Below are 27,644 nucleotides of genomic sequence, written 5' to 3' on the forward strand. Positions count from 1 at the left end.
CCATTTCTTATTGCTGTTATTTATTTTTGAAAACCAACTTGAAACAAAAATGCTTTGAATTTATTTTAACGTGTTAATATTTATCGGTTGCTTTTCGATCTGTAGATGTAAGGTGAAAAAAATTTCAAAACCCTACGTAGGGAATCTTGAGCTATCAAATTTGGCATGTAATTACCTACTGCGCAGTGAGTGCTGGACAAGAAACTTTTTTTTAAAAAAAATTAGATTTTTAGTTAATAATTAATATTTGACACAATAGCAATTTCAGAAATAAAATAACAAACCTAATTTCATTAATTAAAATCATTGCATTTATGAATTATTGTGTTTACATGCATGCGAATGTACAGATAGACAGATTGCCAATCCTTTGACAGATTTTGTTCAAAATTTAAAAAAGTATATATTTTAGTTGCTAAACCTTTATGCCAAAATTTTTCCATCTTATTCTTTGTGGATTTTTAATTATGGAATTCACTTGTAATCGAACAGCAAGACAGATGGATTTTTCTGATTGGATTTTGTTCATAGTTTGGGAGAAATCTACAAATTTGGTGTAAAGATCTCATGCCAAATTTCACCCGTCCACCTCAAAGCGAATTTTGAGTTATCGTATTAATAGATGGACAGAGATCTCAAAAGTAGTAAAAAGGTTAAAATGCTTTCTCTTTGTTTACGAGGAAGTAAAAGATAGACGAATCAAGCCTCAAACATTATCGTGCTTCGGATTTATATTCATTTTATTTATTTTTCTTTTAGGATGCCCTATCCAAGACAATTGTTTTAATGAACCTCACAACTTTAGGACCTGAAGAGCTGAAACTTAACTCGGAACTCCTTTTATGGCCTAAAAGAATGAAGCCCGTTTTCAAGCAGTGTTCTAAAGTGAGTATTTCTCTACACGTGCTTTTGCTAAATGAGTTTGGATAACAACAGTTTCATTATAAAATTTTTCGCAAAATGCTTCTCTTCAAATTGTTTAGGTTTTCTTTTCTATTTTAATTATGCATCTGTACTAAAAACAGTAATTGGGAAAAAATGTTGTAAGTTATTATGCACATACTTCAAGTTGCACATATATTTATGAGTGTGTATTTGCCACAACCTCCTTTCCGAAAGAGTCGGGGAATTTTATGAATTAACGAAAAAGCAATCCATAATTCAAAGAATTACTCCTTTAGTGATGTTAACCTAAACAAATAATTAATAATTTATGACCTTTGGAATGTAAGTTTAGCCACAATGTAAGTTGAGAAATCTTGCAGATTATGTTTCGAGAGATGCATTTTTAGAATTGTATCCACATTGATTATTGTATACACTAAAAAAGCGCATTCTAAATATATTTGCATATTAGAAGTGCATGCAACGTATATTTTTCTCCCTATAAATGCTTCGGATGAATGATTGTAGAGTTCACGTCTTGATTTTTGCAATAGTTTTAGCCTAGTAGTAGGAAATTTTAATTATAATTCTAAAACCAGGGGTTATTATAATGAAGAGGAATGTCTGATTGGATTTACTATCGCAAATGACCTTAATACGCGCTATAAAGAAATGCATTCCAAATCTTGTTCGGACTACAAATTAAGCATTCCTCTGCATACTACTAAAATTTTTATGATTATGTAATAACTTTTCCCGTTCATGTTAGTCTTACAGTTGTGCGAGAAATTTGGCGAGATTCTTAACAGATTCTCAACCAATGGCCTCCAATATTCGTAGTGAACTTGCAGACTATTTAACAAAACATTTAATAACAAAAAGACAGTTTTAAAAATGTAATAATTAGGGTCCTACTCCCTTAAGAACCTAGATCTGTAGATTCTTCTGGAAAATTCCATATCATGTCACTGGCTCTCACTCGAGTAATCAAGTGATAGAGAAGTTTAAAATTTCAACATTGCACATAAAAGGAGTAGCAATAAATTTCCTTATTTCAGAATTGTTTAAGATAATTTTGTACAAAAAATTTAACATCAATCGAAAAAAATTGCCCAGAAATGAAACTGATATTGTTGGGAAGATAAGATTTTGAATTTTAAGTTGGTGTAAAAATGTAATTTCTGGGATGAGTTTCTCCAAAATTTTTATAGAAATTCCGATCTCTTATTAAGGATGTTTTGCTCTCCTTAACTGCATCTCCTTATTCGTTCCTTGTTCTTTTTTCCCCGCAGAAAAGGACACCTCACTTTTCTTTATTCCTATTGGATGTGGTTTATAAATCTGTGCTTGTGCACATAATTTTTTTTATTACTTGTGTTTAGATATTTACATATAATTGTTCATAAGCTTCCGTCATTATTTCATTTATTTATTTGAGCGGTTATTTACTCATTGTTTCCTTATTATCTATGTTCTTTTCATGTTTTTCTGCAAATATATTTTGTAATTTAAAAACCAAACTTCCTCTCAAAATGGGTGAAATATGTGTCAACAAAATGTTTTCTTGAAACCGACGCGTGGCAAACTTTACATCCTTTGGGTGAGAATGGGAAATACAAACAGAAAAAAGAGCGTCTTAACTTATGATGAGGCCTCTTTAAGAATCTGGTTCTCACCATCCTTTCTTTGTTAGCTGATAGAAGACGCCAAAGTCCGTTTCGAGGAAAAATTGGCTGCCGTGATCCGCAAAGTACGCGTCGACTTGCTGAACCTGCTGGAGCACGCTGGCGACCTCGAAGCCCTGGGAGACATCTCCATGATCCAGGAGTATCGGAAGGAGGCCCTGCAGCTGAAGAAGAGGGTGAAAGCTGCCGAAACCGCCATAGCTTGGATAAACGAAGTAAAGCCTCGCTTTTTATTTTCTCCTATTGCAAAAAGAAAATATTGTACATTTTGATATTTGTTAAACATTCGAATTTTTTTCTGCCTTTTTAATTCAAAAGTTTTTCCTTAATGGAGTCAATTTTAGACCAATTTTTTTTTCTTGATTTGAATATTTGGATAAATCGAATTAATTAAATCCACTATACTAAAATTTATACATTATTTCTATTATCAACATTTCTTTTTCTCAATTCAGTGTCGGTTCGTAAATGTAAAAACGTGAGTAAAATATTTTATAGATTTCTGATATAGTACCCTCAATTTCAGTTAAAACCCATTGTTTTATTAAAGTTTAAGTTTAATAAAACAATAGGTTAACAAAATACTGTAGACATTGTGTAGCTAATTCACAGAACTTTTTTTTTCATTCCATTTCATGAAATAAATAATAAAACCAAAGTACTTACAACGAATAACTAAATCATTGTAGGGAGGAGAAATGTTGAATGTGTGATTGTTTCATATGTATTTAGTGATTTCAGTGCAATAAGTGAGTGTAGTTTCATTTGTGGGCATAACAGGTAAATTATTTGATAGTTCCAAAGAGCGGTTATTACGTAACCAATATCAAAAAGTCATAAATATCAGTGATCAATACTTTTCAAAGAGGGGTGTGATTCAAATCCTTGATACGATCTTACTGGTGATATTTCGATTACAGGCTTTGGATCACGATAGAAAGTAACAATCGATACTATATCGCTGAAATTTACCGGAGCGGTGACTTCACTGGAAAGTAACAATCGATACGATCTGTCCAATAGAAGCTCTCGCACGAAAGAGAAAAGCAGAAATCTGTGAATGGCTTGAAAAGTGAACGGACCGGTTATTCTTGAAATTATCGTATCATTGAATTGCATATCACTGAAATTTATCGGAGCGATGACTTTACAGGAAAGTGTGAAGTTGCCGCTCCACTTCATGAGAGTTATTTGACTTTCAGATATTCGCATTTGATGATGCACTATTCCATACAAATCCTTTTTAATTGCTTGTGACTTGACTTTGCATATATTCCGTTTACTGCTGGCGCCTGTTTAGCGCTGGCTGGTAGAATATAGAACTAAAGTAAACAATTTAAAGAAATGACATATATATATATATATATATATTTAATTCAAATTTTTGATTAAAATTGTTTACTCCAATAAAGAAATTAAATAAATAGTTTTGAAAAAAAATCAAATTTAAGAAGTAAGCTGAAACAGATAAATTAATTCAATCACACGTTACTTAAATTAGTAAATTAAGTATTAATTACAATTAATAAAGTTTATATTTAATATTAAGTAATAATTTTTAATTAATAATATGATTGAAATAACAGATATTTGGAACGCATATTTAAAAATAAAAATAGCGAAATTATTTGTTATTCAAAAAATCGTGGATTATGCATCTCTACTAAATATGTTTGCTTGTTTAGGAAGAAGCACTGGCAAAGCAGGCGCCGAGTGCATTCCCCGAGGTCGAGGCTATATTAAGCGCTATAGGACCATTCATACAACTCTATCAGCTGTTCATTGATTGGGATGAAGCTGAGAAAGAGTATGCATATTTTCATCTTTCTCATTCTTTCTTCAAAAATTTTATAAAAACAGTTTTTAAAACTATATGTTTGTTTTTATATTAAATATAAATTTAATTATTTTATATAAAATTTATGCTAACATTCTTTTGATGTCTTTAATTTGAAATTCTTTAGTATAAATATTATTAAATCGTGTAATTAATTTTTTTCTCCAAAATTATGACTAGATGTAATCTAGATGACTAGGTATGAAATCAAGATATAATTAAATTGGACTATTAACTGATACTGTATCTGAATATATCAGAATAGTAAGTACATTACATCTAGACTACATAAGTGCACAATAGCTTAAAACTGTAGTCCACACGGAAGGTAGTGAAAATACCCTTTTTATAAACATGAAACAATCAGTCAAATTTAATAAAACTAAAATATCTCATTATTATTAAACTGAGTTGCTTCAATAGACAGTTTGAACGTGTCATAATCTCTTCAGCCGATATCCCGATAGACCAAAATCCCTGTTGACAAGATTTGATAAGCTGAAAATTCAGTAATTAAGGTTAGTTATAAGTACTTAAGTAATAGTATATAATTAAATATCACTTTGATAGAAATTACATGTTATTAATTATTTGTTTTAAAACGAGGTTAGATTGCTAAAACAAAAAATTGAGATGATACTGAAAAAATAGAAAATAATTATTCTAATTCGATTTTGTGTAATTATTGTAGATTGCATTAGAAAAGAAAAGAAAAGAAAAAACGGAACGCTTTAACCCTCTGTACACACTTAAAGGGCTCGTTTACATTTACATTTTGTGAGTGAAATAGAGATAAATCTCATCATCGAGTATCAGAATAATTTTCTGGATTTCGTGATTAAAACTATTAATTAGTTATATATTATCTGAATATGAAATTTAATTTATCAAGAAACTAATCACCATTAAGCTCAATTATAGGCATGTGAGCACAATTGGCAAATCAAGTTCAGATTTATTGCGTCAGTTATAAGCGGAAAAATGACTTCATAATTTGCACTCTGTCCGTCAACACTTTCCGGCCACAGAAACCGTGTTTCTGAGCTCCAATTTTGCTTATACGGATACAAGGCACAAAAGAATTTGTTTTGTCGCTAACAAATTTCTCCTGACATGCGCAACCAACTACGGAAGAAATTTCAAATTTGTAGAACATGGAATAACGCTGATAAAATCCCGTTTTCTTTAATTTCATAATTTTTGAAAATGAATGCTTTCGATATTTCTTTTTAGCTTGTTAAATTAATCGTTGTGTTTTCATTTAGGTGGATGGATGGTGCATTTTATGAATTAGATGCTGCCACTATTGAAACTAAAGTTTCAGAATATAAAATCGAGGCCTTCAAGATAAAAAAGGACCTGCAAAGGATACTGAAAGAAAAACTGAAAGAATCGAAAAGAAATACAGTCAAAGAAGAAACTCTCCCACCTTTTGAAATCGTTGATAACATAATCAAGAGAATCACGAAGTTTGCCGTATGTCACTTCCAGTTGAATCTTTCCTGCATTCGCAATAAGTACGAGCGTGAAATATCTTCCTGTCCAACAGTTATGCTTCATGAACTAAAGTAAAAATATCGGAACCAAATGAACAACGTGTTCATTTGGTTGATGTCTACATCTTAATAATACACGCCCTCATGTTTCTATCATTTTTGCCACAACAGTTGGACTAATAAAATATTGAATGTTTGTTGCACATCCCTTCCAGTTCTAATGTAGAGTCTTGCAATTAATTATTGTACACTCGTTTGAATTCAAAACTAGAGAGAAAAACTAATAACTAAATCAGTGATTGTTTTGAATAATGTAGAGATAGAAGAAGATTAAAAAAAAAAAAAAAAGGATCTAACATGGGCTCTAGAAATGTCAAACAAATTGGATCAAGTCCAACGGACTACTTCAAACACACCATATCAAGAAAGTTAATGCTTAATGCATTTTTTATAAATGAATATGCCTCCTTCTAATCAAAAACATTATTTGAAAATCAGCGCATTCAGCGAGTCCTTGCTAGAACTCAATATTTATATTTAAAATTAATTTATACAACATAATTTTATTCTTAGAGCGAAAGTGGCTATTTTTTGAATAATTTAAGTTAATAATTTAATAATTAAGTTAGGTTAATAATTTAAGTTAAGTTTGTTACTAATAAAATTCTAATTACTACCGATAAATTATTATCTTAAAATGAGGGTGAGATTCTAAATTCAGCCAATGATTTTAAATAAAAATGGCCAGATGGATGAAATTTGACGCATCGTCTTGTTAAGCACCACATTCCTATGGGGTCTGTGAATGGTGAAAGTTTTGAAATAGATCCTAAATGCTTTTCTATTAATCGATTTTTCTTCCAATTCCAGCGTTTCGTTCCTGCTATGGTCGTTCTGTGCAATCCTGGAATGAAACTGCGCCACTGGAAAATGGTCTCCGAAATAGTTGGGAAGAAGGTGATTCCAGACACATCTACAACTTTCAAGGATCTCATTGAGATGAAAATCCACCAATTCACTGATGAAATTGCTCCCATCAGCTCCAAAGCAACCAGGGTAATTTTGATTCAGATTCATATTGCCGAAGATGGGACTTCTTAATTTATTTCACACACTTCCCGACGTTCTAGTTTGAAACACTTTTGCGTTTTCTTGGATAATTTACTGTACTAACATTTTCAGAACTTAATTTTTAGTTGACTAATTTTGGTAAGATCTGATTCGATATTAGTGGTGCAAAATAGTAGATGATTTGGAATAAACTAATTTCGAAATTCTTTAATATTTGGAATTGTGAAGTATAAACTAAAGATATAAAATAATTAAAGTAAAACGTTTTATGGATCACTAAAAAAGTGTGTTTTAAAAAGCTGTATTAATTAAATTACTTAAAAATTAATTGTTTATTATTCAATATTAAACAATATTGTGAATATTGATAACTAAATTTGGTAAGCTCTGATTCCGTATCAGTGGTGCAAAATAGTAGATGATTTGGAGTAAACTGATTTTGAAATTCTGCATTGTACCGTATTTTAGAATATTAAATAATATTATACAATATTGCGAATATTGTTTTATATCATAAAATATTGTACAATAGATGTGTGCTACTAGGGGTACGAAAATGGCATGGTCAGTCGCCTTTTTTCTTTTTCATAATCCCGCACTGAAAGAGAAGGAAAATCTGCGAGGAATCGACATTTAAAATATTAGATGTATGCAGATAATATTTCAGCATGTGGTAACGCATCACGTTGATAATTGTTATAATTTGTGTTAATGAATGGCTTGTTTCTCAAAAATATTTAGCAGTAGAGTTAGAGCTGTTGATAGTCTATTTACTTTTGCTTTAACGAGTAAACTAAGTTGATATGCCAAAATTAGAATTTCTAAATAAGAATTAATCTATACTGGTTTCCAAAAATTTACAGCAAATTGAAGTCTGCTGATAAAAATAATGCAAGTTAATTGTACGAAACTTCGCGATAATATTTATTAAACCACAATTAATTTAGAAGCATATAAAAATATATATAGTGTTTTCATTTTTTACATCAATATGAACATAAGATGCCCGAAATTCTGACATACAAGTAAAAAACAAAGGAATTTTTCAATGGTGAATATGATTACTCTGAACAACAATACTGCCCGACAGCAATATTTATTTTTAATGAGTTGCACGGATAGCAAAGCTCATTGATTTAAACAACTCTAATCACATGAAGTGTTTGTGGATGGGATTTTTATATCATCAAGATGCGTCTCGAGAACGTTATGGTTATTCCATTTGGGCTATAATTTATCAGTTGAGAAATTAGGGGCCAAAACTAGAAGTGCAATGACTGCATTATCTACTTGGAAGATAAAAATGACTCTTGAAAAAAGGATAAAAGCGAAAAAAAAAAAAACAACCCGAAGAAGTCTAACATATGCTTAATGACATTAACCCTTAGAGTGGCTAATTATTGCGATATGTAATAACTTTGTAAGGTATTAAATACAAGCTAAGCAAAATAAGTGTCAATTAGGAACTAAATATATTTTATTAATTGCGCACTTCACTGACTGTTGCCAGATAGACTTACTTAAATACACAAAAGCAGATAAATGTGTGACTGGGATCATAGATCATTATAAGCATTATTTCACGAACATGGCATTCATCAAAATTTATCTCTAGCTTCTTAGAGGTGTTTGAAAAAAAAAAAAAAAAAAAGAATCTCCCTTCTCTTTTATCATTCTCCAGTTAAGAGAGGTTTCCTATCATCAAGTGACTATCCCTTTCATTTCATTTCAAAAATCTCGGACGAAGAAACAAGAGCAAGGTCTAAAAAAATATTTATCACAAGTAGATTTAATTTTATAATTAAAAAAAATTCTGTGTTACCTGTTCTGCTCTGAGGAAATGCTAATGATATGAACTCACTCTAAAAGGAACTGGGTCTCGAGAGGGCCCTGAAGAAGATGAAGGAGGAATGGCAGGAGATTCAGTTTGTAACTCTCCCGCACCGCGACAGCAACACGCATGTCCTCTGCTCTCTTGACGACATCCAGACCTTGCTGGACGATAATATAGTGAAGACACAGGCCATGAGAGGATCGCCTTTCGCCAAACCATTTGAGGGGGAAATTAAAGTAAGATAACATGTTTTTGCAAAATTTCTTTTGTTATACAATAATTCGAAGTGATTGCAAAGTTTTTCCTGCATCTATTTTAACGATGCATATTTTAAGAGGTTTGAATACAAGGCACAGTTGTATAAAATGCGCCTCTTTTATCATATGACATACATCTTAATAAAGCAGTACAACTTATTTATATTTCCAAGAAAATTACCTTTTAACCGACAGTTCAAACACACATTTTAAACTGATTCTAAAAATCATCCACCCTTCTTTTTACATTCTGCCCCCATGTGAAAAGGAGGGTACCGACCGTGTGCAGAGTGACTGAGATTCGAAATCGGTGACTTCCGGATTATTACTAACAAACAAAATCTCTCTTTCTAGGAGTGGGAGGAAATCTTGAAACTGACCCAGGACACCATCGACGAGTGGCTGAAGGTGCAGATGCAGTGGCTCTACTTGGAGCCCATTTTCTCTTCGGCCGACATTCTGCAACAAATGCCGCGAGAGGGCGCTCTCTTTCAGGCAGTTGACGCCACCTGGAGGAAGATCATGAAGAAGACCAATGAGAAGCCGAACGTACGCATCTTTCTGTCATATTTTTGCTTGTATTGTCTTCTACACTGCAACGAGTTTCATAAATAGTTTCTTCAAAGTTATGTAGAATCACATCAGAGATAATATGAAGCATCAAAGCAAGATAACAAGCATTCAAAGCCTGTATTTAATTCTGGGAAAGATTTTCAAAGTTAAATTTTTCTTTAAATTAAAATTATTTTAAATGAAAAATATTTAATACGTTAGGAGAAAAATCCAATTAATAAAACCTATTTTTCTTTGTCACAGAATTTTGCCGATATAAATTAATACAGTTCAGTAATAACATAATAACCATATAATTAAATAATATAATCAAATAACATGATAACAATATAATTCAATGGTAATACAAAAACAATATCATTAAATTAAAAAAATCAATTTTTTTTCTTCTTTAAAGAAAATGTCTCCGAAGCAATTCAGTTAGGGCCTAAAGCTGATTCGAGTGCCAAAACTTAATATGGGTTTCTGTAAAAAAGTTTCCACCGTCAATTTAGAGCAGAAATTAAGCACACCAATAAAGTTCTATATTCCTCACACGTATTGGGATTTTTATTTTCGCGTATACGAATCAGTAAGGTAATTAAAATGAGGCAAAGGTAAACACCCTCGGCTCCTTAGGAATCACAAAATTTCGAAGAAAATTCTGCTTTCAGTTAACTCATCTTCCTCATATTTTTTATAATTATAATGGATCTAAACAAGTGCAAAATAATAAATAAACTAAAACTATATTTCTTAAAAATATATATATATATATAAATAATTTTATATTGCAAAAATGATTCATGGCTGCATCTGTGAAAGAGAGAATTCATTGCAACGATTTATTTATTATAGATTGTAGTCTCTATGAGGTAAGGGTTACTTGATCAGCTTCGGAACAGGGAAAAAATATATCGATTTGTGATATATTCATAGTGTGAGCAGAGAATGTCTCACACAATGCGTACAGATATTATTTTAATAATCGTCTCGCTATGTGTCATGATAGGATATTGACTTCGTCTTTTTTCAAAGAGTAGAGTAAAACAAGGAAGGACCTTGAGTTTGATAAAAGTAGTCCATATAATTCAAAATCTGGACAGCAATGCCTTGGCAAGGCATACGCCACCCGTTTAGTAAATTTCTTGATCACTATAAAAATTAGTTTCATGATAAGCATTCTCTTTGAAAAGCAAAATGTTAAATCTTTCCGATAATATATAATCATATTTAAAGAAATTTACTGTTCAGAGAATAAACACTTGCCGAATTCTAAGTATTTTAATATATATATATATATATATATATATATATATATATATATATATATATATATATATGAAGGAAATTGTCCCCAATTTTTATTCGGTATTAAGATTTTTTTTTTTTTTTTTGTCGAAGACGTAATAAACAAACTTGCAGTGAACCGATTAGAAATGCAGAAAGATGGAAATAGAAATCGAGAAAAAGTATTTTGAAATTATATAGACTCAGAAAGGAAATTAGCGAGAAACGTTTTGTTTCTGTGGGAAAATAATAGCCTATGCATCTCAAAAGTTATTGTCACAATGATTAGGCAATTACTTATGGAACGTTGTTTAATAAGAAATCTTTATACATACATGCAAAATTTTGAAAGGAGGGTGGTTCCTTAATAATCAATTTTTTTCCAAACTTTGTCTCTGTGACTTATTGATGGTCATTGTGAAAACTAGTTTCATTGGAAATTGCAATCTTTTAAATATAAATGGTGTATCTGCATAATTTTTCGAATAAGTAGTAATGTTGTTGTGACTTATGGCACTTTACAAGCCTGCTGACAGTTATCTGTCATCGATTTAAGCCGAGTGAGCGTCTCTTGTTTTTATCAGTAGTGTCAATTAGGGCCAAGAATATGACTTAGCTACTTCATGCTTCGCATTCCCTTGCACAACCCCGTTTTACAGTAGGGGGCACATTCACACACCTCACAGATAGAACACAGAAGAAGAACAACCATGCCCAGGATTTGAGCCCGGGACGCTCTGATCACGGGGAAGATGAGCTACCCCTATGCCAGTACGCCGGCTACGTGGTATATGAACAATTGAGCCTATGTTGTGACCCGTCAACACCCCAACGTGCAAAATGGAGCTCTCAGTCTTTCTGACCGTAAATTGAGAATCATTGCAAAGCCTACCATTCACGCACAAAATTCTTACAATGTAGCCTAGCTCGCAGGTGGAAAGTTCAAGGAGTTGAAGTGAATGATGGCAACACACATTTCCCAATCGGCCTACTTCCGATTCAAAACTCAAAGCTCCACAATTAGGAATATCTAAATATTGATTTTAATTTTTTTTTATATTTTACCACTAACGTAGCAATTTCATTATCAGCTCCCCCCCCCAATTCAAATTGGCAGATTCTTGCTTGGTTTATTCTTCGCGTTTTTTCTTCATCTGATATCACCGAACGTCCCGAAATTTCCGTTACTCGAAAAAGGTAAGAAAACCGGAAAGTCATTCATTAGAATCTCCACAAACATTGAGTCTAAAAGTAGAATTTTCAATAATATTTGCTGTTAATTTAAATTAAATTTTCAATTTTCCTCTTTTTGTCATCATTTCACCATCAAATGGGTTATAATGGTTATTACTACTTAATGATTATTACTACGACGTAATAATAATTCAAACAATACTGGCAAAACAAGCCTCAAATGTCTTGTATCTGATGACTCGCTATCTACCAATCTTCACAAAGCAATGTTTGCAAATGCAATCAGATGCAATGTTTACAGAAAAAAATATATAATAGAAAGAAAAGAAAGTAGATTTTTTTTCAATAGCTTTTATGTTACTGCAGAATATTTTTCACACGTTGTGTGAAATTTCTTAGCGGATTATTCAGTGTGAATTTTTCAGATTCCAAAAAAAGTCCATTGCACTGACGCAAATTCCAAGCTGTAAGAAGGATAATATATTTTTTGTGCATTCAACGGTATCAATTAAAACATCGCAGAGTTTAAAAATGGATGCACTTTTAAAAAAATTCAACATTGTCTACTTATAATGTTAAATCTTAAATATAAATACAAATTCAAAAAGTATATGAAAAGAATCCATAAACTATAAGAATAAAAACCATTTCATCATGAAAAAATAAGCCATACCTTCATCATTAACAAGGTAGAAGCAGCGAGAGGGATTTCCCCGAAAATTTCTGGAACGTTCTCCCCATCTCAAGTGCTCAGGTGCTCGATTTTTATCTAGCATCTCGAGTACTCGGATTTTTATTTTCAGAGTTCCTCACATGAGAGCTTTGTGCTTCATAGTATGGCAAAGGCAATCAGTCAATATATGCATATCAGAAAACCGAATAAATATTCTGAATGTTTTTTCCTCTAGCAGATGGAAACCAAAATTTGATATTGAACAACAAATGTAAATCACAGGAACATTTACAAAATTTCATTTATTTAAGTTTTATTCGGTTTTGAGTACAAACATATGTGAGTTCAGAGCGACACACGATAAACATTTTAATGAATTTGTTTTAAAATTTAATAAAAATGTGCACTTTAGAACTATGTACTAAATTTCATTTAACGACGGGGAATAATTTCCGCTGATTTATTTTTTTCGTTGTAATCAAAGTAATCATTTTAAATTACCTACATTGAGGGGTTGCTACAGTAAAACTTGTGAATTGCGTAGGTTTTTAAATTTTTTTCTTTTGCAGGTTTTGGAAAACACCTCCACACGAGAAGTGTACAATGATTTAGTGAATTGCAACGACATGCTCGACAAAATAAACAAAGGCTTGAATTCATACCTGGAAAAGAAAAGATTATATTTTCCGAGGTAACCTATTGCTTCTTAGGGAAAGAAATAGATTCCTTTAAAGACATTTTTAAAACAAAATGAATCTCTCTCGTCCATATTTAAAATAGTTAGAAAGAAAAAAAGACCTTCAAACCCAGCTACTGATTCAATTTCGTCTATTTTTAATTCTTATGAAAGCTCTGGGCTCCCAAATACATTTTTCGCCATCGTTTTCTGGAGAAAAACTGCTCAAAGTGCATTCTCCAAGGGGAGAGTCTTCCAACTGCAAGCTCTATGCCGATTTCATTAATTCTTATTTCTTATAAGTACTCATTATATCTAGAAACGTCATTGCTAGGTACCTACTCCCACTATCCTCAATTTTCTATCCAGTCATTAAATAGAACTTTGAAAAATCCACCAGTCTCAACAACATCGCCAATTAGCTTCATCACTTAGCAAGCATGGCTAAAAATTGGAATGATAAATGTTTATTATGCACATAAAATTTAAAATAATAACTTTGTTGTAGTAAAATGCAGCTCATCAAAATTGGTTGGTATGAATAAATAATGTGATTATTTAATTAAAATTTCAACTAAATTATTTAAATTCAAATTACACAATTAAAAACTAACTTGCAAATAATTGAGTCCACTAATCAAACATTCAAATCCTCACAACAAAAAGTAGTGACAAAGATTTAGATAGAGTCTTTGACCTATACAATGAAACCACTTACTTCTCCATCTAGTAGCTAAATTCGAAATAATTATAAAACGGTAAAAGATACAGAAATAAAATGAATTAGAAGGTTGTGATCATTAATTTAATATGATAAAACTATCTACTCCTATTAATGCTAAGGTGTCTGGTGGTCCATCTGTGTGTATACATGATAACTCTAAAACGCCAAAAACCGGACTAGCGAAATTTGATATGTGGTCAGTACACCAAAACTACAACTTTCTAATAAATTTTGAGTCGTATCTTTTTCGTCTGTATGCTTATGAACACTAAAACTCAACGAGTTATTTGGTCGAAATGTGTCGTACGACTTAATCACTCGATTCTAAATGTGTGAGGGAATGGATGCACTAGATCCGTGTAAAAGCGTCTCAAAAATAAAGCAATCTTGAAACATAATATTCAGTACTTTACCAGAAATGTAGATTTGCATTAGTTTTTTTCCTTTCTTTTAAGTTGGCGAATGATCATAGATACAAACTGCATCGTACGAAAATTAATATCAAGTGCATTATATTATGATGCAACATTTGCACAATATCACAAATTTCAACATTGCGTATTCGTTTAGATTTTTCTTCCTGTCCAATGACGAGATGCTGGAGATCTTGTCCGAGACCAAAGATCCCTTAAGGGTCCAACCTCATCTCAAGAAGTGTTTCGAGGGGATCGCAGCGCTCGATTTCGATGACGACCTGAGGATAAGGGGAATGCTGAGCAGCGAAGAGGAGAAAGTGTTCTTCTCGAAGATCATTTCCACGAAGGACGCCAGAGGTCAAGTCGAGAAGTGGCTGTTACAGGTTTGTCAAGTCCTATTTAAAATGTTTAAAAAAAAAAAAAAAAAAAAAATTGATCTTTGTAATTCTTTGTCTCTTTCCCTTTAAAATTATAATGCTTTAAGATCGTTTCAACGATGGATCATGCAGAGATTTCTTTCAGAAAGATAAGACATCTGTAAATTGCAATATGAATGATGAAAAAAATGTTCAAAAAGCTCTACCTAAAGCCTCTATACTTCACAAGTGATTACTTCTTATTTTATTACAACCTGAATTAAAAAAGGATTTATCGAACCTTAAAAAGTCAATCGAAAATTTTAATTTTCTCTCAATAACTTGAAGACATATTATTGCACAAAACCATTTTTACACCACTTTAATTTTTTTAAAGTAGCCTTTTAATGATATATATTCTATCTTAATACCATTTTAAGAATTTTTTTTATAAATTTTGAAAGTGTTTTTAATTTTATTTTTACAGCAATACGCTTCAATGTTTTTGAAGTTGAGATTTACAAACGCACGTTGCTGCGATATTAAACATATTCTTTCTGTGTGTAGTATCGCTGTTCTTAATTAAAATTAAATTTTGAAAAACCAGGGTATTCGCCTACATTGTAGCCTTTATAGGCTGTTAAATTATCAGCGTTTTTTTAAAGGTTAACCTTATTTTTTGATAAGAATGCAAAGTGTGAATTCAATTAAACCAGTGAACTAAAAATGCTTGTGCATGCAAATAATAATAATAATAAAAAGATGTAAATTACTGTTAAAAGAAAGGACAAAAATCCTACTTCTGAATTAATGTACACGTGATAGAATGTTTTGAATCATGAGTTTGAGTTTTTTTCACAAATCAAAAATTTTATTATAGATTATGTTTCAAATTAAATTTAAAAATAAAGAAAAAGTTGCACTGGAAAGGGTTTAATATCATTCGAAAGATAATTTTTTGAGTTTCAATGGCAATACAAAAATAATTTCTGTGGCATAACAATTTAGGAAGATATGAACATCAATTGCAATAGTAACAAATTGTAGAAATGACCTATTTGGCGATTGTTAAGTTTACTTCTATAATCTTTGTTTTCATTTATATCTTCTTTCTCTAAATGAATGAAAATTTTGGTGATACTTCAAGTCCCGAACATTTCTAAAAATAATTTGAAGTCCCATAAAATAGTTAAGAGAAGCGTTAAATTAAATGTATCTTCTTATAATCTGAATCGTTCGTACGGTGGTTTGTTTGCATTTTACTTTTACGATTCGATAACATATAATAAGAATGATTTCCGTTGCGCGTACATTAGCGTTATATATATATATAGAGAGAGAGAGAGAAAGAGAGAGGGAGAGGGAGGGGTGATTTAAAGACTAACATATGAACTTGAAACAGGCTCCTGCTACTATATTTTAAATTAAATATTAGAATTTTTTTTTTCACTAAGGACTAGATATGATTGGCACATCCAAGGCATGCTCAAGCCTAAAATCACTGAGACATCGAAAAAATCCTCTACATGAAGTACATTCTTTCATTTCCATTGTACTATTTTTTTTAATTGCAAATGTCGATATTGCTATCATTGTTTACCGACAAGATCATTTTGTTTCGAAGAATTAATGTCAGTGAATTACTTCATCTGCATTTCTACTGACTATTTATGAAATATAGTCATATCTCATAAAGTTGTATCCATAAAACCACTCTGCTACTTTATTTGGATCCGTCAAATAATTGACACGGAATTTTTCTGAGTCGCATGGAATTATGAAAGTGTAGAAAAATTGCCTTAAAATTATATAAATTCGAAACGAAAGATCTTATGGAAGGATTTTAAATTTTGTTGATGTTAAAAAAAACAAACAGGCTATAGTACCTTTTTGAAAAACATATTTTGATTCAGAAATATAGAATGCCAATATGACAAAAGCACAGAAATTTTATCTAAATAGTGACGATTTTTTCAGGTTCAAGACGTAATGCTGATATCTGTTAGAAACGTCATTCTTGATGCTCATAAGGTAATTACAAAATTTTGGAAATTATTATGAAATTTTATTCATCGTATAACTTTGTTGTATCTAAAAGCATTTTGATCAATCAAATTCATTTTTAATAATAGCAGTAAGTATGAATATATATATAAGAAATGATATTTAAAATCTAATTTAAATCTTAATTAATTTCTTACTTTTTATCGTAATTTAACCCATATTAACTTCATTCTAATTGGTTATCTTATTTCCTGATCCAATTCCCACTTTTTATTTAATTAATTCTACACGCGCTCTATAAAACTACGACTATAACCACGAGCTATTACTACCGTTCTCCAAAGCATTTTGAATGGCCAATTAGTCCTCTGGGAGAATGGCGGCCCAAACCATGATTTTTGATGGGTTCAGAGATAAAGGTAATGTTACATGCAGATTTTCTGTTCCCAAAATGCCCCAGACCCTTTATCTGCTTACCCCGCTATTTCCGCGGGTTGACAATCAGTTTTCTTTTCTATTGCATCCCTCGTTTTTCTCAGTTTAGAGTGTTCATTTTTAAGATTACAGATTTTTATTGCATCATATTATTATCGTGTGATATATAGTATCAGTTCACTTTAAAAATACTTGAGCTTATTTGCAAAGATCGCATCTAAATAGTGACTAAAAATTTCTGTAGTCAGAGGATTAACGAAGTCATCGAATCTTCGTTGGAGAATCAAATGTTTTTAACATCGATTCTGCAGGCGTTTACAAATTCATCGCGTTTACGAATGTCTCTCGTGTATTAACGTCATCAGCACTCAGAGACTGTCGAGTCTGTCTTGTAAGGAAACAAGTGAAGACTGAGACGCATGATTCGATGCGTAGTCATTCGTCGTCCAGTCTGACACGCAACACGACGAAGGGAAACTTGTGGTCGCTGGTGGATGAACTGCTGAACGACTGCAGCATTCGTCTCTGAAACTGCTGTGCTTGGGGGGCCGGAATTTTCAAAAGAGCTCGTATTGACGTTTTCAGTACGCTGAAATTTTTTGAACAGTACTGTTTACAAGATTGTTTCAGATAGTGAATTGCCTCTGTAAACCGAGCTTCGTTGAAACAAAACAGTGGTCTAGGTGATGGAACTCTAAAACAATAAAAATCCGGTGTTCTAGGGAATAAATCATTTTCGAACCATACGTAGGATGTAAAAATAATACCGATCATAATGGATGGAATGTGTACCGAATAGCAGCGCCATCTACACTGACCTTTTTTGAAAAGTGTCCGTATTGTGTTGTTTACAAAACCGTTTCTGACAGTGAATTTCCTTTGAAAACTGAGCATAGTTACAACAAAACTGTGTTCAAGGTGATGAAACTCCAAAACAATAAAAGTACGCTGTCCAGCGAATAAACAATTTTCGAATTATACGCTATGCATGGAATGCGTACCAAATACAGCGCCATCTGTGCTTAAATTTTTCGAAAAGTGCTTGTATTATGTTGTTTACAAGATAGTTTCTTACAGTGAATTTCCTTTGAAAACTGAGCCTAGTTGGAACAAAACTGTAGTCCAGGTGATGAACCTCCAATAAAAATACGCTGTCCAGCGAATAAACTTTTTCCGGTTTGGTTTGGTTATATTTAACGTCCCGTTTTGAAGCAACACTAGGGCTATTTTGGAGTGGACCTCGTAATTTTGAACCGCGGTCAGATGGCGAGGACGACACCAAACCTTTTCCGGAGCATACACTATGGACGGAATACGTAACGAATAGCAGCGCCATCTAAGCTGAAATTTTTTGATCAGTGCCTGTATTGTGCTGTTTGCAAGACTGTTTCTGACTATGAATTTCCTTTAAAAGACTAAGCCTCGCTGCCACAGAACTGTGGTCCAGGTGATGAAACTACAAAACAATAAAAATGCGGTGTTTTAGGGAATAAACCATTTTGGAAGCAGACGCTAGGATGTAGAAGTACCGATCTTAAAGGACGGAATGCGTACTGAATAGCAGTGTCATCTATTGCGGAACTTTTTAACTAATTTTGAAAATTGTTGGGAATAAATTCCCTGGTTTTTTAAGAAGAATGTAGCAAACCGTGCATTTCTATCTCCTTCCGTTTTTAAAATTGATTTTTCAAATCGTCAGACATTTTTACGACACCCAGTATACATATATATTTCGTAGTGGGAGTATGATTTTCAAACACTCGTTGAATGTAATCTGATGATGATTAGGTGAGGGCCAAAAGTAGCGTTACATTGGTAAAAAGCTTATAATTAAAATTTTTTAAAAAAGGGAATTTAAACAGCTATTAAAAAATAGCTATTCATAAAAAATCTTTCATGTGCATGAGTACTAGATGCAAAAGAAACTAAAGAAGTCAAATAAAATAAAAAAATAAGGTCGGAATAAAAAATAAACGAACAGGCATAAAAAGAAAAAAAAAAGAGAATATCTAAATGGCTCGAATTGAAGAGCCTACGTAATATTCGACAGTAACAGTATCATTGAAATATGATTAGTAAATAATATATCATTACATATATAAAAAAATTCCAAAGTTTAAAAAATTGTAATATCAATTAGAGCATTTGGCAAAACTAAGTTTCAATAAACAATTCGTCTATCACATAGTCGGCATAATAATGCAAGTTCTCATAATCATATCATTGTTGTACTTTGTTGGTCCGACAAAGTACTGAATGTGTACTACATTTTCCCTGCACTCTGGATCTAGCTCTGTGGAAAAAAAATTTGTGCCTTCTTTTGCAATTGAAAATGCAAGTCAGAGATTTGGCTTCTCATCATTCAGTGTTTATCACTTTGTCGAATACAGAAGCAGTTTTGAAGACGTTTAAGAAATGAGTTTCAACATATGCCTGTAGAAACGGTAGGTATGTTGGATTAAGAGCATGTTCTTTAAAAAAACCCAATCAAATTGAACTTTCTGAATCAAAAAAGTTTCTCAATCTTTTTTTGTATTGCCTTCGCAAATTATATTATACTTTTTGTTCTCTAAAACGGGGTTGAAATATATTATTAAAATTACAATATTCTTACAATTTCGATGTTCGTAATTGTTTTGGGCCATTAAATTTCAAATTAATCTCGGCAAAAAAAAAAAAAAAAAAAAAAGGACGATTTTTATTCTACTGTTTCAGGGTGGTGATATTATGAACTGTGGTAAATTGATAAATGTAGTTAAGTGTACATATAATATAAAATTAAAGAAGTAAAATTAAAATTATAAAACTGACTGAACTAAAAGGAATATCAAAATAAAGAAGTGATTTGATTATCATAATGTTCATGTTTATTGATTTTTTTATTGTAAAGATTTGTGAAATTAAGTGTGTTTTATTGATTTTGAATGGATATTGTTAGAAAATATGGAATGAAAAGCTAGCACATTTAAAAAGTTAGGGGCATTGTAAAATATTTAGGGACAAATTGCAATCAGAACCAATGTAGGATGGGCAATACAATCGTAATTGAAATAATTTAGAGGGCATTTGTTAGGGCGGAAATTCAGTAATTAAATAGGAGGAGATAGGAGTTTCGTAAATGCGGCGCTAGTAGCTGCTGATTTTAAGGGATGAGTGGATCACAATGCATTGATTTTAAAATCTCGGCGTCGAGGCAGGAAGATTCAAGAATTGAAACCCACTTCCGGCAACAATCTGTCTTGAAAACGGGCTTGATGCTGAAGCGGTATGGGATGTGCTAGGATAGAACCTGGGATCTTGCGGTTAGCAGTCCAGTAACTTAACCTTTTACCAAAACGATCGTTCGGGTAGAAGAGTTATATGCTATTCACCACAGTGCTGTTTAAATCGGACTTGCAGGGGCAAATGGTGTGTTATGGAATTGTTTGTAATAACAGTTCCTGGGAAAGTACTATCCTCGGCGACTCTGCTGACAATGAAATTTTTCAAACTGAAACCTTTAAATTATTCATCTTTTTTCAGTAGCCATTTCAATTCAGTCCGTTTTGTTTCTCTAATTTCAGTCCTATGCCATCATTGCTAGAATAAACTGGATCGTCCAGTGGCCTGGCCAAGTAGTTCTCTGTGTGTCTCAAATTTACTGGACAGCAGAAGTTCACGAGGCCATCGCTAGGGGCGTTTCAGCCATTAAGCGATATTACGAGAAGCTGAACAAGCAACTGGCTGAAATCGTGGACCTGGTGCGCGGAAAGCTGAGCAAGCAGGCTCGCGTGACCTTAGGTGCGCTCGTCGTCATCGACGTTCACGCCCGGGATGTGGTGCAGGAATTAATCAACAACGGTAAGGTTGAGTTATTTCCCCATCCACTTTTAAGGAAAGGACAAATATAGTAGCGATGAAAAAATTGGCAGTTCTCACAAACCCAGTTAAATAGGGATTTTTTTGATGTGCGCTAAATAACATTCATGTTTTACATTTCTTGTTTAGAAAAGAAATGTATAAAATTATCTATTCTTTGTATAAATGAGGCTGAAAATTTAATAAAGTAGTATTTCCCATTCACTTCATCCGATAGTGTGATTTCTGAAGTATGGAAAACGTAACTTACTATTATTCTGTATTATTACCTGTAGTTTTGGATGAAAACATTTTTCATTAAAAAAAATTGACCTTCATTAAAATCTCCTGTGCGCTCCAGTATTTGTGAGTACATTACAAATGCTTATATTATAACGAGAGTTACTCAAATGTTTGCTACTGTCGGTTCTGTGGTACAAATGCCACAAAATAAGCATAGAGTCTTTTCTTGTTCACAAAAATTTGCTGTGTTATAACTATTTGTTTGCTAAAACTTTTAATATATAAATTTTGCTTAATATATAAATTTTTTATAAATTTATATGCTATAACTTTTACATTACAAATTATTAAATTTGTAATATAAATTTTATGTTTAATATATGAAATTTTTATAAATTTGTTGTGCTATAACTTTCTGAATTTCCGTAGCTAGTTTTCATGGTTTGACCGAATAAGCACTTTTTTTTTCTCCAATTTGCAGACATTGAGAGTGAATACGATTTTCAGTGGCTGGCCCAGCTGCGGTATTACATTGAGATGCTTGAAGAGGAGGAACAGGTTCGGGTGCGGATCACTAATGCTGATGTCAAATATGCGTACGAATACCTTGGAAACACACCGAGGTATTGAGCGTCTCCTTCGTCCATTTCCAACACCTTATTGACTCCTTTTGTTGTATTCACTCTCCTCAGGATCCAACTCATCCAAATAAAAATCAATTATTCGATTCGAAATCGGGTGGAATATTTTGCACAGATTTGCATCTAATTCTGGCGATTCTTCCTGCCACGTATGTAGTTCTAGTGCAGGTTAAATGTAATGTCCTCCAGCTGTTGCGGCGTTTAAGATGTGAGAAACATCTAAGTGCCGACTGATGAGTCTTCTAAGCAGGGCTCAAAACCTCAAATATTTCTTGTGTTGTTTCAAAACGGAATTTTATCAAATCTAAGGACACTAAATCAACATATAACACCAAATATGGTGAAAATGAATGGAATCAAAATACCGTGTAACACTTCTTGTGAAGATACAAATTATTGATAGTGTTTAGAGTACTTTAAGTAACCACCAAACAGACAATGCGCTTCTCGATTTTAATTTAGTTTTAAGAACAGTATATTATTTATTATGCAAATAAAAGTAAATGACTTTTTTTATTTTATTTTCTCATCCACGAAGTATAGAGTAAGTATTGTAAACGTCGAAAAATTAGAACTCCAAATTTTGATGAGTCTCCAGATTTTAGAATTTCCTGAATTCGAAATTGTTTTCTTGAATTTGGAAAATGTTTGTCCATTTGCCTGTGACAAAGATAATTCATAAACGTTTCGAAATAGATGATTGAAATTTGCTATACCTTCTTTATATCAAATTTGTAGATTTCTATCCAATTTTGAACAAACTCCGTTGAGAAAAATCTATTTGTCCAACTGTCCAAATATACGTTAACACGTTTGCTGTAAAGTAAAGAGAGATAGATAGATTGAATTTGGTTCAAGGATTTAACATCAGTAGTGTAGATACCTATCAAACTTTGAACAAGGACTTTAACAAAGGGGCGGTCTGTACTTTCAGAAAAATGTAAAAACCATAACTGAAAAACGCAATCTTTCAAATTTGATATGGATTTTGAGACTACAAGTCAAGTTCTGTACCAAAGTTTTGCTTAACTCTGGTGGGGAAAACGCTTTTAAGACATAAATTCGATTTTTGGATATTATTAACCAGGTCAGGTATTAATCGTCAAAAAATTTGCCAGTGATCCCCCGATAGATTTAGTACTAAATAAAAAAAAAATGCTAAAAAGGACGCTATCAGTTCCTAGACTTTATAGACATTTGTTTTGCTTTCCCCCTTAAATAATTTACTCATATTTAACATGACTACTGCCTTCCGATACTAATCTATATGTAAAATATTCTTTGAAGAAACATTCATAGACCTTTTTTTTTTTAACAATTCGTATTCTTCATAATTAAAAAAAAAATAGCTCAATTTTGCTTTTTATAGTCAAGATTTCTTTGTTAAAGTCATGACGAGCTCAGTGCAACGTACCGTGGGAAGGAAGAAAGAGAAAATACGGTGAGAGAGTATTCTCACCGAGACTTGAATCTGTATGGTTTTTGAAAGGAATTCGCAGTGTTTTGGTGCTATGGGGAAAATGCAGGACGTGCAGCGTAACTCAGAAATAAAAGTTACAATGAGTTCGAGTGATTAGGAAATTATTTTTAGAACGTAGGTTAATTTCAGATTATATGCATTCTATAAATAGAAAAGACTAACTCACGTGGTATAGAAATCGCTCTTATTGCTACTAGTTACAGTGAAATATAAATAAATCACTACATGAATGTTTTAGATTGCTTCATTGTTTTACGCCTGCGCTTGATTTAGATTCGAATGGGAGACGCAAAATGCTATTAGTTATGTTATGTTATGGAGATTTCATTAAATCAGAGGAAGAATATTCTTTGAAACAGAAATTCAATTTCAAACAGGAAATTTAACAGTCTTTAAATTAGGATGAACCGTTGTCAGATAAATAAACGCTATAACATAACTATTCCATATTAATGGTTTGAAAAGTCAATAATCTGAGTGAACTAGCTAGTTACCAAAAGCTAGTAACTTTATATTTCCTCTCAAATTAAAACTTGGAAATCTATAAAATGTAATTGAAATCTACTTGAAATCGATAAAATCTATCTTTAATTGAAATCGAAAACGAAATAGGTTTAATCCCAACGATTTTCTTTCCCATATTTTTTTGTTGTTGACAAAGTTCACACTTCAGAAAAAAACTTTGTGATTCTGAGTTATGTTTTTATACCGCCAATTCATTTCTCTTATCTTAAGGTCTCTACCACCATTCGCTATAGATATATGCGTTTCATATAAAGTATGGAAAAACATATCATTTGAATAATAAATATGTCATGAGATTTTGCATGTGTTTCTGATACACTTCTAAACCTGAATTTCCCGAACACCATAATGCTGAAATAACTAATAATCATGTAATAATATTTTCTGTTCTGTGCTGTTTTCACTTTTGCTATCAAATTTAATTAATATAGTACATCAAGTATTTTAAGAAAGAATTAAGTCAAAATTTAATCTTCTTAAATTTGCCATTTAGTAACATCATATTTCTCCCTTGGCCAAATATATATTGCCAAGTTTTGAAACGGTAACTCCAAGCGCACAATCGCCAATTGTTGTTACTAAGGATGATATTTATATGACTTTTTAATAATAACTGATTAATTACTACTCCACAAGAGAATCCTAAAACATCTTAAGTGGTTGAATCAAAGAATTAGAAAAGTGCATGACGTAAAATATTCTTTCTTTCTTATGTACATTTAGAATAAATAAATGCAGGTGGAGCCGCAGTTACATCAGTTTGTTTTGGCTTTTTTAAGCGATTTTTACTTTTTAGTACACTAATATGCGTTTTCTTTTGGCTTTTTTGACGTTGAAGCAATCAAAATGTCCATTTAAGCAAACTACATATTCCATTAACCGACCACTAAAATATCCTTCTTTCATTTCATCTTCCAAAGTGCAATATCCTTCTTTCATTTCATCTTCCAAAGTGCAATGTGCAATGCACGAATTCTTTTTATTTTTCATTTAAATGGCTTATTCTGAAGGAGAAGAAAGCTCAGCCCATTCCCTTTCATAAATAGCTAAAAAGAACCATATTTTTTATATATCAATCTACTATTCACCTGCCATTGCATCTTTTGAGGTGAATTTTCTTATTTCTGAAATAGAAACTTCGGCGCTTCAGGAATCTTACACCCTGGGACTGTGATCTTCTGTATTTCTTCTAGGCTGGTCATCACCCCACTAACAGATCGCTGCTACCGCACACTCATTGGAGCTTTCCACCTTCATTTAAACGGCGCCCCCGAAGGTCCAGCGGGCACTGGCAAAACCGAGACCACCAAAGACTTGGCGAAAGCTCTCGCCGTCCAGTGCGTGGTTTTCAACTGTTCAGATGGTTTGGATTATATTGCTATGGGCAAGGTAATTTTTTCTACTTCTTTATGGATAGAGATTTAGGAAGAAAGAATGATTTGCGCTTAGGAAAGACTGGACTTCCAAATTTCCCATTCTATTTCTGCTATCAGGGGCTGAATGCCCATGAAGTAATAATTTAATTAAAATGTATCAAATTTAATTATTCAAATATTGCCTGTTCTTTCTGTTAGAACATAGGACATACCTTTTAAAAAGCATGAAGATTAATTTATACAATAACTAATTTAGTAATCAAGTAGCTGTTAAATAAGGAACAATAATCGTTTTGATGAAAGCTGTGTTGTAATCTGCAGCAACTGCTATCTTCATTCAGACATACATTTTTTTAAAAAAATATATAAAGAATTTCGAACGTATTGTTTTTACTTTCTTGCTGCATAAAGTGCTCTAAGAGAATATAAAATAGCAAAACATTCTACTTCGAGACATGAGGCATTTCCGCATTTAAGACTTCACTGAAAATGAAAACAAACACATTTTTTTTAGAATTATGTCCGCATGTCTTTGAATTGGGTAACACAAAAATGTAAGAAGCTAAGTGAAAAAAGGCAAATGATTTCCTCTCTAAGATTGTACCCTAAGTTTCAAGACATAAGACCTAATCCGTCAATAGTTAGATAGCCCTCTTATTTTTTTGTGTGCATTTGAATTCGATAACTCAGAACAGCAACGAATTAGATGAATTGAAATTTCGCTGTATTATTTGAAATTCGATAATTAATCGGTGCCTAAAACCATATTCAGTTTTCTTCAATGAAGCGCAAAAGTGTGCAATATTGTATTATCTTCTGCTTGCATTTATTTGATTCAAATTCATTATTGTTAAGTATTTTGATGTGAAATGTAATCTCAGAAACATGGTAAGTACTTAAGAAATAAACCAAGTGATTCACTTTTCTGTAGTTCTTCAAAGGACTTGCTTCTGCAGGTGCGTGGGCTTGTTTCGACGAATTCAATCGTATTGAGCTTGAAGTACTTTCTGTAGTTGCACAGCAGGTAAGAGATCTTTATAAATAAAGTATCTTCAATATGAATGCCAAATATTCGAAACGAAATGAAAAAAATTCCAAATCTAATTAATCAACCGTAAAAGAAGAAAAATCAATTATATAATGTTAAATAAAAATTTATTTTACAGTGCGTGATTAAATTGAAAACAAAATGGGTTGCAAATACAGAAGTAATATCTTTCCAAAAACGATGGACTTCGAAGGCAAATCGTTAACATTAAATCAGTGACTGTCATATTTCATCTATTTGGATAAATATTTTTTTCGAAAGATTTGAATCTCACAATATCATAGTACAACTAAAATAAATCTTCATTTAAGGCATGATGGATTTTAATTAAATTGTATTAATAAGCTTATTTCCATTTCGAATCAGAAGGTAGATAAATACCACGACCTTCGTAAAACAAGGCCTCACAACTTATTTGTGACGTCACACGGGTAGGATGATAGGCTGCCATGAACAGAATCCCGCTTTCTTCCTTGATGTTTAGGTATATTTTAAATTCACTTAAAAATAATTATTAATATTAAGACATTTACCTTGCATAAAATTCAAAATTATTTATTTTTTTCCCTGTGTGAATAAAAGAAACGGCATGGTAGAAAATCTTAAGGTCCTCTATAGCTTATTGACCATTTAATAACATTCAAACTTCATTTAATAACATTTTAATCACAATATAAATTTATTAGATATATACATTGGGGTGTTATTGTTAGTTTTTCTTGTTTTAATGGAGATTTTTTTTTATTTTATTAAAAATCGTTTTTTTTCCCAGAAAATATTTTTTAAAGCTTAAAATTAAATTAATCTAATACTTTTTAAAGCTTTTGATGATTATTTTTATTGTAGTGACAGGTAATACATGTATTTTATAAATTAACATAAAATTGTTTACTTCTCAAATTACTTATGAACTTTCAAATAAAATATTAATGTATTTAATATAAAATTTAAATTTTACACCAACTAATTCTGTTGATAAAAAAGAATTACTTCCACAGCTTGTTTTTTCACATTAAGAATTGTTTTCATTTAATATATTAGTAATTCATACAATTTAATAAATTAGCTTTTATTATATCTGATTTTACATATCAATGCATTTATAATTA

The 27,644-nt window shown here is 31.8% G+C and overlaps 1 protein-coding gene across 1 annotated transcript in view; it reads left to right on the forward strand.

Moving 5' to 3' along the window:
* The window catches only part of LOC129988983 (dynein axonemal heavy chain 7-like), a 197,138-nt gene that overhangs the window by 21,176 nt on the left and 148,318 nt on the right, over positions 1 to 27,644 (forward strand). Inside the window, exons 9-22 of the mRNA XM_056097281.1 lie at positions 760 to 885; positions 2,579 to 2,785; positions 4,256 to 4,377; positions 5,673 to 5,883; positions 6,774 to 6,959; positions 8,844 to 9,044; positions 9,420 to 9,614; positions 13,344 to 13,465; positions 14,745 to 14,973; positions 16,924 to 16,977; positions 20,949 to 21,225; positions 21,947 to 22,088; positions 25,305 to 25,500; positions 26,419 to 26,511. Of these exons, the coding sequence (XP_055953256.1) occupies positions 760 to 885; positions 2,579 to 2,785; positions 4,256 to 4,377; positions 5,673 to 5,883; positions 6,774 to 6,959; positions 8,844 to 9,044; positions 9,420 to 9,614; positions 13,344 to 13,465; positions 14,745 to 14,973; positions 16,924 to 16,977; positions 20,949 to 21,225; positions 21,947 to 22,088; positions 25,305 to 25,500; positions 26,419 to 26,511 (2,361 nt within the window). The remainder of the gene's footprint in view (positions 1 to 759; positions 886 to 2,578; positions 2,786 to 4,255; positions 4,378 to 5,672; positions 5,884 to 6,773; positions 6,960 to 8,843; positions 9,045 to 9,419; positions 9,615 to 13,343; positions 13,466 to 14,744; positions 14,974 to 16,923; positions 16,978 to 20,948; positions 21,226 to 21,946; positions 22,089 to 25,304; positions 25,501 to 26,418; positions 26,512 to 27,644) is intronic.

The sequence above is a fragment of the Argiope bruennichi genome, chromosome 10, assembly GCF_947563725.1.
Source record: "Argiope bruennichi chromosome 10, qqArgBrue1.1, whole genome shotgun sequence".
NCBI lineage: Eukaryota > Metazoa > Arthropoda > Arachnida > Araneae > Araneidae > Argiope > Argiope bruennichi.